The sequence below is a fragment of the Triturus cristatus genome, chromosome 12, assembly GCF_964204655.1.
Source record: "Triturus cristatus chromosome 12, aTriCri1.1, whole genome shotgun sequence".
Lineage (NCBI taxonomy): Eukaryota > Metazoa > Chordata > Amphibia > Caudata > Salamandridae > Triturus > Triturus cristatus.
The window spans coordinates 205,570,892-205,587,284 of record NC_140595.1 but is presented as its reverse complement, the minus strand read 5'-3'; the positions used below and the strand labels follow the sequence as shown (position 1 = coordinate 205,587,284).

The following is a 16,393-nucleotide window of genomic DNA, read 5'->3' as shown; positions in this document are numbered from 1 at the left end:
AAAAAGAAGACGGGCGAGTGAGAAGCAGAAAACGAGCAATGTTCTGGCCGTAAGTTGCGTGGGCTCGCGGAGATCCAGAGGGCGCTGCGATTACAAAGCAGTTCTGTTGTCTGTCAGTGTTATTCCAAACAGAAAATACCGCATCTCTCCTCAGCGCTCACAGGCTGGCACCCGTTCAGCAGTTACATAATGAGAGCTGGGATTAATGGTGGTGCGTGCACAGTGTGGTGGATGACACCAGCCCTCTAGCCCAGGTCATCTGCCCTTTGTTCCTCTCTGGTTTTCTTTGCTGTGCCTATGTAACTGTTCTGACCGGGGTGGAGCTCTCTGCAGCAGATTACTGTAACAAGCATTGGCATAGCCAATAGGTCTTGCCTTTGGGACCTTATAAGTGTTTAGTTATCCTGCACAATATCCTTGGTGCAACAACATCAACTGTTGCATGGATAAACACTTATAAGGTCCCAAAGGCGAGACCTATTGGCTATCCCAATGCTTGTCTGCTGAGTTGCAGACAGAAGAGGCCCGTAAAGAACCTCACCCCAGTGAAACTGCTAAAATGGGGGGGGTTGGGGGGCCTCACGACGCCCCGGGTGGCAGACATCATTGATATGTGGACTGTGAGGCCTCATCATCTCAGCAGACTACACTTTTAGTTTCTAAATTCCTTTATGAGACCAGATTGGCACAGAAGAACACATGCAACGATACACAACACCTGACACACAAAACATGGAAGAAAGTAGGCTCAAAACATTTGGTGGTGGGGAGAGATGCAGGCGGTGGAGTGAGTGCTCATGTACGGAAGGGGGGAGTTCAGACATGTAAGGAAGAGTGAAGCGAGGGGAGAGTTCACCGGCCAACTTACAAATAAAACAAATTAATTTCACTGTGTGAGTAGGGGGGAGGGGCCGTTGCTGATGTCCTGGGGGAGTTTTCACACCTCTTAATGGACATGGCTGCTAACTGCCTACACAAGCGAGCTGGAATCCGCTGTTTACAGTGGTTTTCAGCTCGTTTTCCCTGCCACCATGTGATTTCGGCTCCTCATCGGTGACCGTGTGGGGTGAATCGAAATCTTGTGACACAGTGGCCCCCTGTGAGCTGGCAGGTCTGTGAAAGGCGGGAAACTTCTGTACCTAAATGAGGGTTGGTGAAGGGGGGAGCTCATGTGTGTAAAGGAGGGACTAGGAGGCAAGTTCACATATGTGAAAGAAGAAAGCGACAGAGGAAGATCACTTGACTTGAGAGAAAGGGGATGCTCATAATATATATATATATATATATAAATATATATTGTAACACTTCAGTGTTTCTAAGTGCTGTCATTAACAGGTGTTACTAATACTTCATTTAATGATACTTAATTTATCAACCATGACAGGTTGGACTGGTAAGAAGGCCTTGTTAGCGGTTCTGACTTGTAACCTACCAATCATCGCATACTTCATCTCTGAGCGTTCATGTGGAATAGGGTCATTTCATAGGTCCAAAGGAGGTGAAGGGGAAGGACGCATATAATTAAAGGAGGAGGAAGAGTTTCATATGTTCAAGGGAGGGGGAGACGGGGAGAGACAGTGTCCACGTGTGAGTGGGAAGAGTAGCGCTTATATGATCAACAGACAGTGTGAGGAAGGAAGACTTTGGCCCTGATTTGAAGTTTGATGGAGGGGTTTCTTCCTCACAAACGTCACAGATTTCCTGTGCGCCTTAATATAAATGTATTCTATCCTTTGGTACTTGTAATAAGGCAGGCAGGATATCAGTTACCTTCTGACAGAGTAATGTCGGCCAAACTCTGAATCAAGCCTTTTATGTCCAGAGGAGGAGGGGAAGCTAGGACAGCGTCTATGTCCAAAAGCTGGGGTTTGGGTGCTCAGATATAGCCGAAAGCAGAGGATTTGAAGTGCTCATATTTTAAAGAGGAGTGTGCAGGGCGTGCTCCTAGGTCCAATGCAAGAGGCAAACCAGTAGCTCAGATGCGGGCGGGAGGGCAAGCAAGATCAGACCTCATATGCTGAAGGGAATTCAAAGGAGAGGATTGGGAGCTCACAGGCGGACGGTAGTGATCATTTAGGAGGACACTGCTTGTTAAAAGCAAGATGCAAAGGCAGAAGGGAGTCTCACATTTGCATAGGATTGTTTCAGAGAGAACATACATTCAGATTTCCAAATAACTGTACAGGAGAGAAAGCCTACTTTGGAGGAGGAGATAATATAGCCATTGAACCGTACAAAGAGATCAGAGAAAGAGGAGCTGCTCCCATAACAGGAAAGATCTGTAAATGAGTCTGAACTCCATGTCCTAACTGATGGAAGCTGCCTTACCGCACCCAATTCCCCGGAAAGGAGGTCTAGTATCCCCCACCCACCTCATGATTTTCATAAAGCAGAAAGTACCCTACTCCAAGAAGGACTCACGTTCTAAGGAGCCTTGGCGGGCTGGGGCGCTGCACCGGTCTTTCATTTGCCACTTTACTGTTCTCGGGATGTCTGCATGAAAAACAATAGAGACCACTGTTAGAAGTGGGGTGTAATATGGCATAAAAACAAAAAGGCCACTAAGAGGTGGATCCTTTGACCATACAAGGCGATAAATTCACAGAATAAAATCACAAGGAAACCGGATTTTGCATATTAAATCATGTGAGACTCAGGTCCAAGCAATGAATAACAGCGATGCAAGGAAGATGTTTGCTGGCGATTGAGAATGCAGATAAGTACATTGTTAGAAAAAAAATAACAAACAAGGAGGCACTGTCTTGGCGCTGTGTAAGTAGAAGTAATAATACATATGTTTCTCAATACCATGTTTTTTTAAACAATAACACAATATTTCATATACATTCATTCACTAAAAACAAGTAAAACTTACAAAGCAGTTACAGTACTAAAAATTTAACCACCGCACAAATCACATCTAATAACTACATTGCAAATAAAATCCTTATTGCATCCATATGGGCATTAATTCTGTATTTAATTAAAACAGGTTTTAATAAATTGAGCCTTAAAGATAAAAATATATTAACAAACAAATATATGTGCAAACTGGTACGGTGAATCCTGAGTTCACAAGTAAAATTCCTCTCGCCATCTACATTTTTTACTCGATTCCAACAAGCATGTAAAGGGTTAAGCCCTATTTCTAATTGTATTAATTCACTTTGCATTACTGGGTCTGGCAATTTCATAAGGTATGGATGCGCTGTTAAATCCTACCATGTCACTCTCAAATAATAGGTAGAGCTCTTTAAAGCCAGGAAACCAAGATCCTTGGACCTTGACTCTTCAAAGCCTCTTTCATTTGATTCATTTTTCAATAAAAATAGCTGTACTTCTATAATAAAATCATTAATGTTGAAGTGTCTGGCAATCAAACACAGTTAGTTTCTTAACATCAGCTTTATGTGCTGTCAATACTGGCTTTATAAAGAATGACGCTCAAGTTTTTAAAGTGTGAACGTGCATTTTCCAATTTGATTTAGTGTTAAAAATCATTCTAAGCTACCTACCTACAAAATATAACTTCCTCTACTATCAACTTTGCAGTAGACCGGGTAAAAGCTGTACATTTTTGCCCAAGTAACATAATTTTAAGTTTTTCCATATTAATCTTCAATTGATTTTCAGCACAATATATACTAAAAAGGGCAAATTTCAATAGTAGCCCAATATGTGTTATGTTCAACAGTGCCAAGTCATCGTCATACAGTGAACAAGTGATATGGCACCCCATCCCCATTCCCATTCTTGAAGGGAATCGGTCTGTCTTTAATAGAGTCGCAGGAAGGTCTGCAAGGTAAAGTGCAAAGACACCATAGACCAATTTCTCCTGGCAAATTCTTTTAACATCGCTGGAAGCCCCATAGGAATATCCAGGGGTTCTAATTTTTGCCATAGAATCTCCTGATTAGCTAAGTCAAAAGCAGCTCGGAAATCTACTAAACAAGTTACCCTGGGTTTCGATTGCTTTCTGGGCCATTGACCAGAGACTAAAAGATTGGTCTGTGCAGTTTATATAAACGCCTAGATCACAGTGGAGATGAAAGTGGCCCACAAGAATTACTCTGTGTCCATCCCCATGCTTTGGTTCACACACCATCGCTACACTAATTTACTAGGCCAGCCAACTGGACGATGTGTTCTTTTCCGACATTTTCGACCATCAATCAGGGAATAGGTTCTTGAGTCTCTTGCTTGCTCTGAAGTAATTCAAAGTTGCAAAGCTACCAGAGTTTGCTTCCAGTACAAGCAAGGAATATTTTGTCTTCAACTAACACGCATTCTGAGAAGTCGCAATGCTATTTCACTGTGGTATGCCCCAGTTTGTCTGAGGTGCATAAATCAGTGAATGAAGAAAGCAATTTAACACTTTACCCCTCATAAGAGAAGCATTGGCAAAGCCGATAGGTCTCGGCAATGGCCAAGCTATTTGCCTCATCAATGTGAATGTCTTTTAGCAGCACATCTGCTGTTCAGCATGGCTGAAAGTTACTGAAAACCCAGAATCACAGGATGTTGAGCCGACGCCGAGTCTCTTCGCCCCCCATGTTGAGTTTGTTTGAGCCCCTCCTAACACAAAAAAACGCTATGACATGGCCTGCGCTGGCCGCATCATAAAACTTTTTGGCAGTGACTTCCAGCAGTGCCGAACAGCAGATGTAAAAATAAGTGCTGGGTCCCTAAAATGAGTGACAGCTCAAATTAAGCACTGTCCTGTTTGGTTCATTCCCCCTCACCCCAAAAATGCCAAAAGCCTAGAAAGAGCAATGCACACAAGCACATCGATCAACACCAACTTAGAACGGGAATGCTCACACACACACACACATATGCTCCAACAAACTAACAGGATCAAATCCAATTCACAATACTATTGCACCCCAACCATGCTCAGAATTATTTATATGAAGGATTTCAAACATAAACAGCATGCCCAAACACATCCCGCTGCCCTCTATGGTACATAAAAGAGAAACCTAATGAACAGCAATGTACAGCTGGCATCCTGGATAGTCAATACCCGCTCAACACATCTAATGCTGGACACTGGGCACATTAGAAAACACCAGATAAGCAAGGCAGCATAAAGCCCCCAAAGTGGTATGTGGCCAGTAACCACTCTGTGTGACACACAACTGAGGGCGCAGCCCAAAAAAACAGACAAACTACCTCAGGACAGCTGGAAAAAATTACATTTGACCAAGTACAAGTGGAAAGAGGATGTGCAGACCCCTGCTGCCCTTCCCAAAACTCTGCTATTCTATGGGGCATGACAAACAGGCCCAGACCACCAGCGTATGACGCCATTTCACAAAAGAATCACAAAAAGTACACCTTTGATTACTCAGTCATGGAAACGTGCCGTACAAGCCACTCATAGTAGTGCACCACTTAGGGTATGAATACTACTTACCAGTCATCCTACTACAAAAAGAAATAAGAGCAAAGAACACACTCAACAGCTTCTGTGAGGGTATGTGGCGCCAATCAAGGAATACAACTTGAGGCCAGGTTCAGAAATATACAGCAACCATAAAAATAGCAAAACGAGAAACAAACAAAAAAACGAATCAGCTACAGACCGACACCGCAAAGAGTGCCAGTTCAGCATATACCACAATAAACATTACCCACAATGATTACATACTGATACATCACCAACATTCTAAAACACAGCAAAACACCCACAGACAGGCTTGTAACCGCTTGCACCATTGCATTAAACGTGACATTCCTATCCTTACAGTGACACTTTCAGTTACAAGGCAGCAACTACTGGAACCTAGCAAGCAGAGAATGCTAATAACACAAAATACCACAGATACAACTGAAGAGAGTATTCGGGAACTGTCATGTACTAGGCTCATCATCAAGCTTTATTCGGCCACAAAGACCATAAAAGCACAATAAAAACTCAGTTTAAAACCATGAGAGCGCAATAAAATCCGCAAATATCAACTATCCCCCATATTTAAGTGAAAAGTAAGAGTACTTAAAGAAATATTTTAAATGCCCAAAGAATAACACAATTTCATGATAGCTTTTTGGGCTCACATATCAAAGTACTTACAAACTCATAAGCTTGAGCTTAAGTGCATATCTCCTTCTCAGTTTCAGTGCTTGGGTAATAAAATGTAAGACTGAGCAGCATATAGTTTTGGACTCCAAGCGCTGGAGGAAGCACAAACCCTCCTGGTGATTATTAAAAAATCTCCCTCTTAAAATTGGGCACAGAAACCAAAACCTGAGAGAAGAATATAGCATGCAAAACAGCATAAAGTTCTTCATAGATTGATGTGATTTCCCACCACACGGGCAGTAAGGTAATGATGGAAACCAAGTACCTGGCAATGGGAAAGCCGCCAAAAAGTGAATCTTATTCCCGCATAACCTAATCAGGTAGAAGCTTAGCTTGGGTTCATTTACCCAGGTCAAATAGTGCTAGACTCAAACTGAACAGTGCATGTCTACAGGAATGATGTAAATGACAACTTATGAAAATTCACAACACGAATGCTGTCCCTTGTCTGCTATTCTTGTGCTGTGATGTCACTGTCCGGTGAGATGTGTGATGTGGAAATACTGTAGTGAGAGTGTTCTGTTAGGCAAGAGTGGTCACTGCTCCTGGTAGGGTGTGTCCTACTTGTAACACACATAGCTGAAATCCGGAATCTTCATAATGAACCTCTCTCAGTGTATCTCCACTGGCGTGAACGCTGGAATTGATATTACCATACCAATGTTGGACAGGAGAGGACACAATACAACAGAATAGCCCAGGCGTTGCCACTGAACCCTCACAGTAATGCTACACCTAACTAGACACACTATCCTTGACAATATTGTGGAAGTCTATGTTACGGCTATGATATTTTTGTAGAATGATTTATTTGATCCCAATAGTCAGATACACATCTTCAAATGCTGCAGGAGCACACAGGGAACCATGTGACCAGGAAAACGATGTGGGCTTTTAAATGGACTTGGAGGACAGAGGTTAGAGTAGACCGAAGGACTAGAGCCCTCGGCGTCAGAAAAGAGGAAGATGGCCTGCCACTGGGGCAATTACACTCCAGAGGAATCGACAAGGTAGGCAAATATATTCCTCTGTGACTCAGACCTATTATTATTATTTTTTAAACATTCTTTATTGGTTACTGGTAACATCATGACAAAAGAAAAAAATTGCCAAGGAGTCATCAATACACATATGCCATTTAAAACCCATGCACAGGAAGGTACAGTATCAGATCCACAATACAATTCACAAGTATGAAATTATACACGTCAATTAATAGCCGCCCCCATACACCCAAGAGGAAGCAGTATATAGTGTGGATGCTGTGTGGGGGAGTATTGGTGTTGCCTCTTTTTAATAAGAAGTTGACATGGAGGAGTTTCATGTCTCATCTCCCTAGGCCCGGCCTGAGCTGGAGGGTCCAGGAAGGTAGCCAGCAGTCCCCCACACACATCAAGGCCCTCACCCAGTTCGTCGTCAGTCCTGCATTTATTCCATCGTAACTTCTCTTCTACCGCCCCTTCGGCCACATCATACTCCCGCAAGTCTGGGCTCGCTGTGCCCAGCCAGGTTATTGCAACGTGCCTTTTGGCAAGGACAAGGAGTAAATGTAAAAATTCAAAAGCCTTTGCTGACCTTTTTTGTCGTGTCTCCCAAAATGCGTGTATTTGGGAAATGCATGTAGTTGGGTCTATTGGACAGAAAATCGCCACCACTGCTGTTGCTCTCTCGACCACCCGCGCCCAGAAGGCAAGCACCATTGGGCAGTGCGAAGCGAGGTGTAGAAAGGATGCTGTGTGATGACGGCATCGCTGTAGCCTGGTCTATTCTGTGTAGCATGGGTGATGCTATGTATGTCCGATGCAAAAAGTAAAAGTGTGTGAGTTTGAATCTGGCGTTGCAGGAGGTAGACTGCACCAGACCACACATTCGTGCCCATTGTACCTCTTAAAGTTGTAGCCTAAGTTCTCCATCACAGGCCACTCTAGCAGGGTGGAACCTGCCGTCTATCTGCCGACGTGGCCTTTTAAAAGTGCATGACTAGGTGTGGCCCTCCTCCCAGCTCCATCATTGCCTGGGAGGTGTGGAATGTAGGTGGGGCTGCTGAGAAAGAGGTCCAGATGTCTCTTGCAATTGCTGAGAGGCTGGCATATTGAAGTAAGTGACCCATTGCCAAATTAAAAGCATCTCGAGCTGCTTTAAAGGAATGAATTTGTTAGGGAACAGATCCCCTAAGGTTTCGCACCCTCCGTCCTGCCACGGGGTCATGTCCACCGAACTCATGAGTGCCCTAAATGCTGGTAGGTCCCAGAAAATAAACTCCCTGGTATAGGGGTCTTCTTCAATAATAATTTGGCTGTGCGTTCCCACAGCGTTGCAGTGTGTTTCACCAGGAATGGAACATAACCCTTCCCCCACCCTCCTGGCATCAGGATCTGAGATATTGAAAAGAAGGCACTGGGGGTGTTTAGCAGTGATTTCTTCTCCCAATTGTCCCCTTTCGTGAGCCAGTGCGTTGCATGTTGTAATTGTGAAGCTAGGTAATATTGCTCCAGGTTTGAGTCTGCCAAGCTCCCCTCCACCAGTGGGTGAAACAGAAAGTCCCTAGTAACTCGGGAGCATCCCCCCACCTGTATCACAGAGGAGAGCAGGGTTTTCAGTTGTCGAAACACAGCCAAGGGGATATGGTCAAACAAGTGTTGGATGCAGCAAACACACCGCGGCATGACCATTTTTGATACCGCTACACGTCCCATTAAGGAGAGAGGAAGGGTATTCCAAAATGTAATGGATGAGCGGAGGCCTTCGATGATTCTGAGGATATTTTACTGTAAACACTTCTGAGTAGTGTGTACCACCATCACTCCCAAGAAAGGAAACCTATTGGTGTCCCATTAAAGAGGGAGAGCTGGCAAGGTCTTGAGATCGTAATTATTCCATTGGGAAGAGCAGGGATTTCCGATAACTGATCCGAAGGCCAGGCACATCCCCGAACCCTTCTTAAAGATCCAACAGCAAAAAGAAGCAGGGACAGGGGGCAACCCTGCAGCATTCCCCTGCCGATGGATCACCTCTCCGAACATAGTGTACCCACTCACACCCTGTAGACAGGGCTTGTATATAATAACTGTACCCAGTAGTAAAATCGAGGGCCAATCCCTATGGCACTCGGCACCTGCATAAGGTAAGACCATTCCACCATGTCAAAGGCTTTGGCAATATCTATGGAGACAATGGCAATGTCGTCCTCCCTACCATCCACCTCATGCAAGATGTGTCAGCCTCCACAGGTTCATGGTGGTGTTACGACCAGAAATGAACCCAAGTTGATATTCGTGGACTAATTGCTGAATGACTGGGCACAACCTGAGAGAGAGCTTTGCAAAGGATTTTAGTGTCTGTATTAATCATGGACAAAGGTCTATAGGAGGAGGGATCCGAGATGTCAGACCACGGTTTTAGGCATCATGGAGATGTAGAACTCCTGCATAGATTCTGGTAGGACCCCAGTGCTGTAGACTTCCAGGTACACTTCGAGTAGGTTGTGTGTAAGGGAAGGGGAAAAAGCCTGGTAGAACTCTATAGGGAGGCCATCGGCGCCTGACGTCTTACAGTGGGGGAGCTGCTGGAGTGCCACTCGGTTCTCCTCTAAAGTGAGATCTGGATCTAAATTCATGACCACCACTTTGTCGAGACGGGATAGGGGTACGAGGTTCAGGAAAGTGTTGACAGAGTCTGGGGCAGGCGTATTAGGGCTGCGCTATACGCCCTCCAGATGGGCCTGAAGGTTTTGACTATACCCCCTTTTGTGTGCACATTCCTTCCCATAGAGTCCTTGAGGTGGAGTACAGGGGAACAAGGAGTCTCCGTCTAAGGAGTCAGACCAACAGGTGCCCTAAAGTGTCGCCCTCCCAGTAGAGGAGCCGGCGATACAATTTTAGGGTATATTTCTCCAGCCTATCCCTCACTTTCTCAACATGCCGCTGCACAGCCAGTTCTTCCTGGTGCCCGAGGTGCCAACCTGTGGTAGCTGTTGTATGCGTGCCAATTCAGTTCCCCCCTGCAAAAGCTTGGACTGGAGTGTTCCCCTCAACCCACACAACACCCCCGGATCACCACCTTCATCGTCTCCCATTCGGTTGCGTGGTGTAGGGTGGAGGACCCCTTCACCTCAAAGTAATCCGAGAGAGCCCTTGCAACAGTCTCTCGTCCTTCCATGTCCTGGAGGATCTCAGGGGAAAGTCTCCATCCCATGAGTGAGTGGCGTACAATCCCCCCAGCCGAACTCACAGAGCACTGGCGCATGAGCGGAGAGGTACCGAGACAAATGGGCCACCGAGCTTCTCCTCCAGGGAGTCGGAGACCAGTATACAGTCCAATCGACTGTATGCTTTGTGAGTAGGGGAGTAGCAAGTGAAGTCCTTTGCATCGGTGTAAGTGGCCTTCCATATCTCTTCGAGCCCAAAGTTAGTGTCTATCTTTTTTAGGGAGAGTGTCATCCTAGGTTTAGTAGTCAGCCGAGGAGGGTGTCTGTCCAGACCACCATCCACGACACAGTTGAAATCACCGTCTCAGACCTAATGATAACACTTTTTAACATAGTGCCTGCTTCCACAGATGCCATTTAATGACATTGTTTCTAGTGATATCATATCTCGATCTTTGAAGGATGAAGGGGAGAGCCGCCCCTGTTGGATTCAACTCTGACTTGGACGACACGAATATATGTCAGCAGCGAATGTTTAACAAAGCCATGTGTCTGGCAAACACAGCCGAGGCTAGAGCAGATTATGTGCAGACGTGCATTTCCTTTGGAGCACTTAATGGCCGCTATAAAAGAGACGATGTGGGCCGGGAAATTGATAGAGATAATTAAAGTACTGCACAGGCGAGTGAGACGTGAAGAGCGGTCTAGTGCAGAGGGCAATGGACTGCTGCAGAGGTCAGTAGGGCAAGTGACAGAGCCTCGGATCTAGTAGATGCCCCGCCATGGACAGTAGCAGTAGCATGTGAAAAAACATAAAGACTGAAAAAACACTGCAAAAATACAGACTCAAAAACAGATTAAAAAAAAATTCTTGTCAAAATATCTAACGCACAAAATCCTCTCTCTACAGACATTGTGAAAATGAACCAAAACCCACTATTAAGCCTGTCGACATTTCTCTAGGGTTCATACTTACTTGCGCTAAATATTTTGGCAGGATATGTTTTTGGGCCTACAAGTGTTAAGTTTATACCTGCACCTGGACCTAGACGTCCTAAATAAATGCGCAAAAGGCACATTACAAGAAGTCCAAGAACTGTAACACCCTCCCAGGGAACTGATGCTCCAATTCAATGGAGTTTCTTTCCTTTTGCTGAATCCCCTTCACCACTCCCAACTGGGGCAGCGCTTAGAAGAGGCCAAAGGCGGTGTGCAGTCCATTACCACTAATTAAATAAATCTGGATGGTGGGATTTTGGTAGGCAGATGGCCAGTTGTAGGGATATCAGGAAGGGCCCCAGCGCCGGCTGGAGACGGACCTGATTGAATTTGAAGTAAATGTATTTGGCGGGAGAGACCTGGCGGCTTAGGATATGGGTGAGCCAGCCATAGGCACCAGGATGTGTTGACCGCACGTACTTGACGAGAGCGCCCCATACTGGCGGGAATGTGAGGTAAGGTGATGTACGACATGTGTCTTTGTTGTCATTTACAGGCACACTGATTCGTGGACTAGAGGTGAAGGTGCAGAAGCGGGATGACATTCAAGCACAGGCAGCCATCTGGGAGCCAGACAGGTTAAGGCTGGAATCAGGGCTCCTTTCATTGGCTTGGTAGAGAAGATGTGCTGTGGGACTGAGGGTTGTTCTGTCACTGCAGCCCAGAGTGTGACGCAGGCAGCAAGACGCCATACACCTATGGGAGGATTCCCAGGTGCCTCTTACATGACTGTAACTGATTAAAGCCATCAGAAGGGATACACTGGCTTAGAGGCAGCAGCGGTTGACACAAATCGATCCCTAATTCTTGTAGAGTTTGGTGTGGTCCTAGGACGCTAACTGCAATTGGCAAAATAGCGAGGAAAGTGACCGGGTGAGATGAGAAAATTTTTGTGCAGGAACTTAAGTGAGTGTGTTTCGTAGAAACAGATCACCCATAATCCTTACTTAAGTCCATCATGAGGGTCTATCTCTGGTTGAATAATTTGTATTAAAAAGAAACGGGACGAACTGTCGCAAGCCCTACAATTCCAGAGCAGAGAGGACAGAAATAACGCCATCAAAGGAGGGATTTTCTCAGTGACAGAAACATACTCTGGAGTTTTGCAGACAAGATTTCGGTGTTGGGTTAAGTGGCGCCATGAGGGCAGAGTTACAGAAAGAAATCACAGGCGGATAGGCCTGCCAGATCACAGCTAAGTGTTTAGCTCAGAACAAAGATACATCTAGTTCCTCCTGTAAGGCTACGTGAGCTGAGGTCATTAGGATGATGGTGGTGGGTTGTGAACGCAGAGGGGGTGCTGTTAAAGTTGTGGCTTTGGCTACTCTTGACATCCCTCTCCTGGAGACTTGGGGGAATCTGGGGACATAGGCGAGGCATCCTCTTTGCTTCGCAGTGGTTGGTGCATTTTCCCACCTCAGATCCCAGCCCTTGCCTCTTCTCACTGGTTAAGGGTTCAAGGTGGCAGGCCTTGGGATGGGACGGAGCCATACAACAGTTGTGGCTCTCATCTATGGCAGCAAACAGGTCAAACATGCCAACGCCCAATCCCTAGGAAAGAGTGTGGGCCGGGGAATGAGCAGTGCTGTTATCTTTGCTGAGGGTGTGTGTGTCGCTGATGCTTGTATTGCTGCTATGCTTATGTAGTGTCCCTGAGAGGTGTCTTTATTACTGTTGCCTGTGCTGCACACGGATGTGAAAGAAGCTTGCACTGCTGCCTCCTTTGCAGTACCTGTGCGTCCCTTTGTTCTGTTGCTGCCTGTGCTCTACCTGCATGTAAAGAATACTAGTACAACAACTCTTTGCTACACTGGTGTGGGCGGTGCTACAATGCTGCTGACCGGCAGTGTCCATGCATGTGTGGGATGCCTCTCCGCTGCACCTTTGTGCAGAAAGGGATTTCTGACCTCTCACCTCTGATACCTTTACCTCTGCTCAACCTGTGTGTGACGTAGCGTTGTATGCCCCGCTGCAGCAGATGGGTCTGTGTTTGAGGGGCGTTTGCCCATCTCCTGTATCTGTGTATGTAAGGGTAGCCCTGTTGTACCCGAAAGGCACCTGTCCCTAGAGTGTCTTTGCTGTGCCTCTGTGTGTATGAGGGATGTCTACTCTTGTGCTGCGTGTGTGTAGGTGAGTTACTCCCCTGCTTTTTCTGTACATTCCTTCATATGATGCTGCCTGTCCCTCTGGTGTTGCTGTGCCGTGTAGGGGGCCTCCAGTGGGATTCACAAGCGGGGGGCATGGGGGGTTCTCTAAAACGGATGTGGCTAAAGAAGCAGAACAAGGAATCTTTACCGAAAGGTGTTTCCCACATAATTAAGGATGTGGCTTAAGACATGAATTAAAATCCTGTGCTTCACACAGCCTGCTCCCTAACCAGTATTTGGATGCCTCTCTTTTCTCTTACTGCATCCAGGTATATCACGCTCCGACAAATATATGCCTCAATCAGGCCAGAACTATTGGCTTTGCCAATGCTTGTTAGTAGAATCAGATAAACGAGTAAAGACAGTGATTTTAGTCTGAATAATTACAAGTGAAAATATGTTCCAATTGTGAACGCAAGAGATGGTGAATTAACCATAACTAAGGAGCGTAGGAGGGACCCTGGTGTTGGAGTGCCGCAGCCACTCCTGGTTCCCTTCACGCGCTTTCCTCTGCCATCTCTCGTTCTGTGAGACACTTGCACCCAGCCCCACACCCACACATCTTTCTGAAAGCCCCCCCTGCATGTCTCATATGTAATCTCCTTCTTCATCACTCTCTTTTCACTGTGTCCTACTGCATGTACTTGCTTGAATCACTTGCCCTTCACACGCCCTCTCTCTCCCCTCACCTATAAACCCATTTTATTTTCCTTTTGTGAACATTTCAGTAGCTGAGAACACCTCATTCACACACTTACACAAAATGAGAATTACAACTGGCACATATGGGACCATCACTTGGTCTGAAACCCTTTGGGAAGGCGTGGGAGGCACCGTGAGAAGGCCGCCCTGCCTTCAGACTCCGCACCAGAGCTCTCAGGTGTGCACCGCCATGCACACCCAGCCACCACCTGATATTACCCAGACACCAGGAAGCGACCCAGGTAACACATGCACCATACAAGAGCCACATGCATGTAAGGAAAATGAGTCCACCTTCCCACTAGAGCAGGGTGCACTGGCTCTGCTGCGTGACTGGCAGCTAGCTGCCCCCTTTGATAAGGCAGGAAGTGGAGCCTGTGTCTGAACCAGGGAGGAAATGGACCTTATTTTTCAGTGGGTGCCTCAGCTCACCAGAGCGAGCCCTTAGCGACACCAGGGTAACACCAGGTAGTGTCGGGCAGAAATAGTAACTCCCGTGCAGTGTCGTCCGAAGAGGGGCCCTCGACCAAGGCCGCATGTCAGACATCGAGGGGTCTTGTGCAGCCGACAGCAGTGACTGATAGCATACAGCCTTCTGGAGACGCTAGGCGTGCACTGTGAGTGATTAAATTAGGAGGGGCAGCTTGGACCAGCCCCAGTCTTCTATGATGAGACCCCTCCTACCCCTCTCTGTAATGAAAGAGATGATGTAATGGCAGCGGGAGACATTCATCTTCATACAGACATCCGGGGTGTCCCGAGGGAGGCCATGCGTAGGTCAAACCATATATCACGGGGGGGGGGGGGGGGACATGCAGAGCGATGAGGGAATTGAAATGAAGTGATAGTCTGACAGATTTCGAGACACCCCGCCTCTAAATGTTGGCCGTGGTAATAAGCATTTATTAACATAGCAATAGTGGTGCAAAAGGAACTTTCCTTTGTTTCCCCCAAAATGAGTTTGAGATTACCAGTGAGTTGGGGGGGAGGGGGGGGGGGGAGGGGCTGTGCAGGGAAGAGACAGAGCGTTTGTGTGTGCTCACAGTATGTGATATTTTATTTAACTGCAGCCATTTCCCTTGAAAGCATTAACAGACTACTCTGAAATAACGGGATTAAACACATGCTCCTTAAAACCACCGACACTATTGCTTCACTCCAACCTTCCCTCTCTAAAAGGAGAGTGCAACATAGCAGTCATGGAACTCCCATGCCTCTCTGCCCTGCAACCCCTTAATAAGGGACAGTTGTATGTACGTGTATATATATGGAATTTCTATAGCGCGACCCTAGACAAAAGACAGTCGAGCGCTGTACGTGGTTAAGGGAAGATTGAAGACATGGAGTAATAGAAAAGGAAGCTGAGTTGTGGACGGTTAATGCATTGTGTCGTATTATTCTTTAAAGAGGCGAGTCTTTAACTCTTTCCCGAATTGGAGTAGCGCTGAAGCGGTCCTGATGGGTCCTGGAGCGTTGTTCAAGATCCTAGGTGCATAGATGAACAAGCATTGGAAATGCAAAAGGTCTTGCCTTTGTTTAAGTTAAAGCTATCTGCTTTGCTGATGGTATTGTATTTTAGCTATGTCTTATTGAGTGTTTGTATGTGATCTGTTGTGCCTTTATGTTGGTTGAATTGTAATTGTTATGTGTGTAGTAGTTTAACGCACAGCATTAGAAGAGGAACAGTGTTTAAGATTTGGGACAGAGAGTGAGTAGAAGAATAGCATGAGGGTTAATGAAGTATAGTGAGGAGGAGAGTAGCATGAGGCAGAAGAAAGGGGAGTGGGGTGAGTAGTATGAGGGAGAAGGAAGAAAGCGTGGAGGAGATTAGCGTGATTTTGAAGGAAGGAAAGCGTGGAGAGCAGTATGAGGCATAAGGAAGGATAGAGGAGAAGAAGAGTAGTAGGAGGGATATGAAAGGAGTGTGAGAAGTAGAAGAGTCTCCGGAAGTGTTTCATGGCTGCCTGCGGGCTACGGCTCATTGGTTGAGGGAAAACTCATTGCAATTGAACTCTGGAAAGACCGAGGTCCTTTACTGTTCAGTGGGGAAGGTTCCTCCTGTGTTGCCTGGAAATTTCTGGCCCTTAGATACACTGACTGCACTGCGGCCGGTGGAGAAGGTTCGGAACTTGTGCGTTATGTTTAATAACAAACTAACGTTGGAGGCTCAGGTTAACAAAACGGTGGGAAGCTGTTTCGCCATTATTCGAACTCTGCAGAAGATTTTTCCCCTGCTTGCCTTCCCATCCGCGAGCGCTAGTAGTACAAAGTACTATATTAAGCAGATTAGATTACTGCAACGCGCTGCTGCTA

General features: G+C 46.2%; 2 protein-coding genes across 5 annotated transcripts in view; one reads left to right on the top strand and one right to left on the bottom strand.

Annotated features, from left to right (window-relative positions):
* Positions 1–16,393, top strand: part of LOC146773073 (uncharacterized) — a 682,875-nt gene that overhangs the window by 48,457 nt on the left and 618,025 nt on the right. The gene's annotated exons all lie outside the window — the stretch shown is intronic.
* PARD6A (par-6 family cell polarity regulator alpha) overlaps positions 1–16,393 on the bottom strand; it is a 283,775-nt gene that overhangs the window by 127,941 nt on the left and 139,441 nt on the right. For both annotated transcript variants that reach the window (XM_085638323.1, XM_085638322.1), the window contains exon 3: positions 2,422–2,493. In XM_085638323.1, the coding sequence (XP_085494449.1) occupies positions 2,422–2,493 (72 nt within the window). The remainder of the gene's footprint in view (positions 1–2,421; positions 2,494–16,393) is intronic.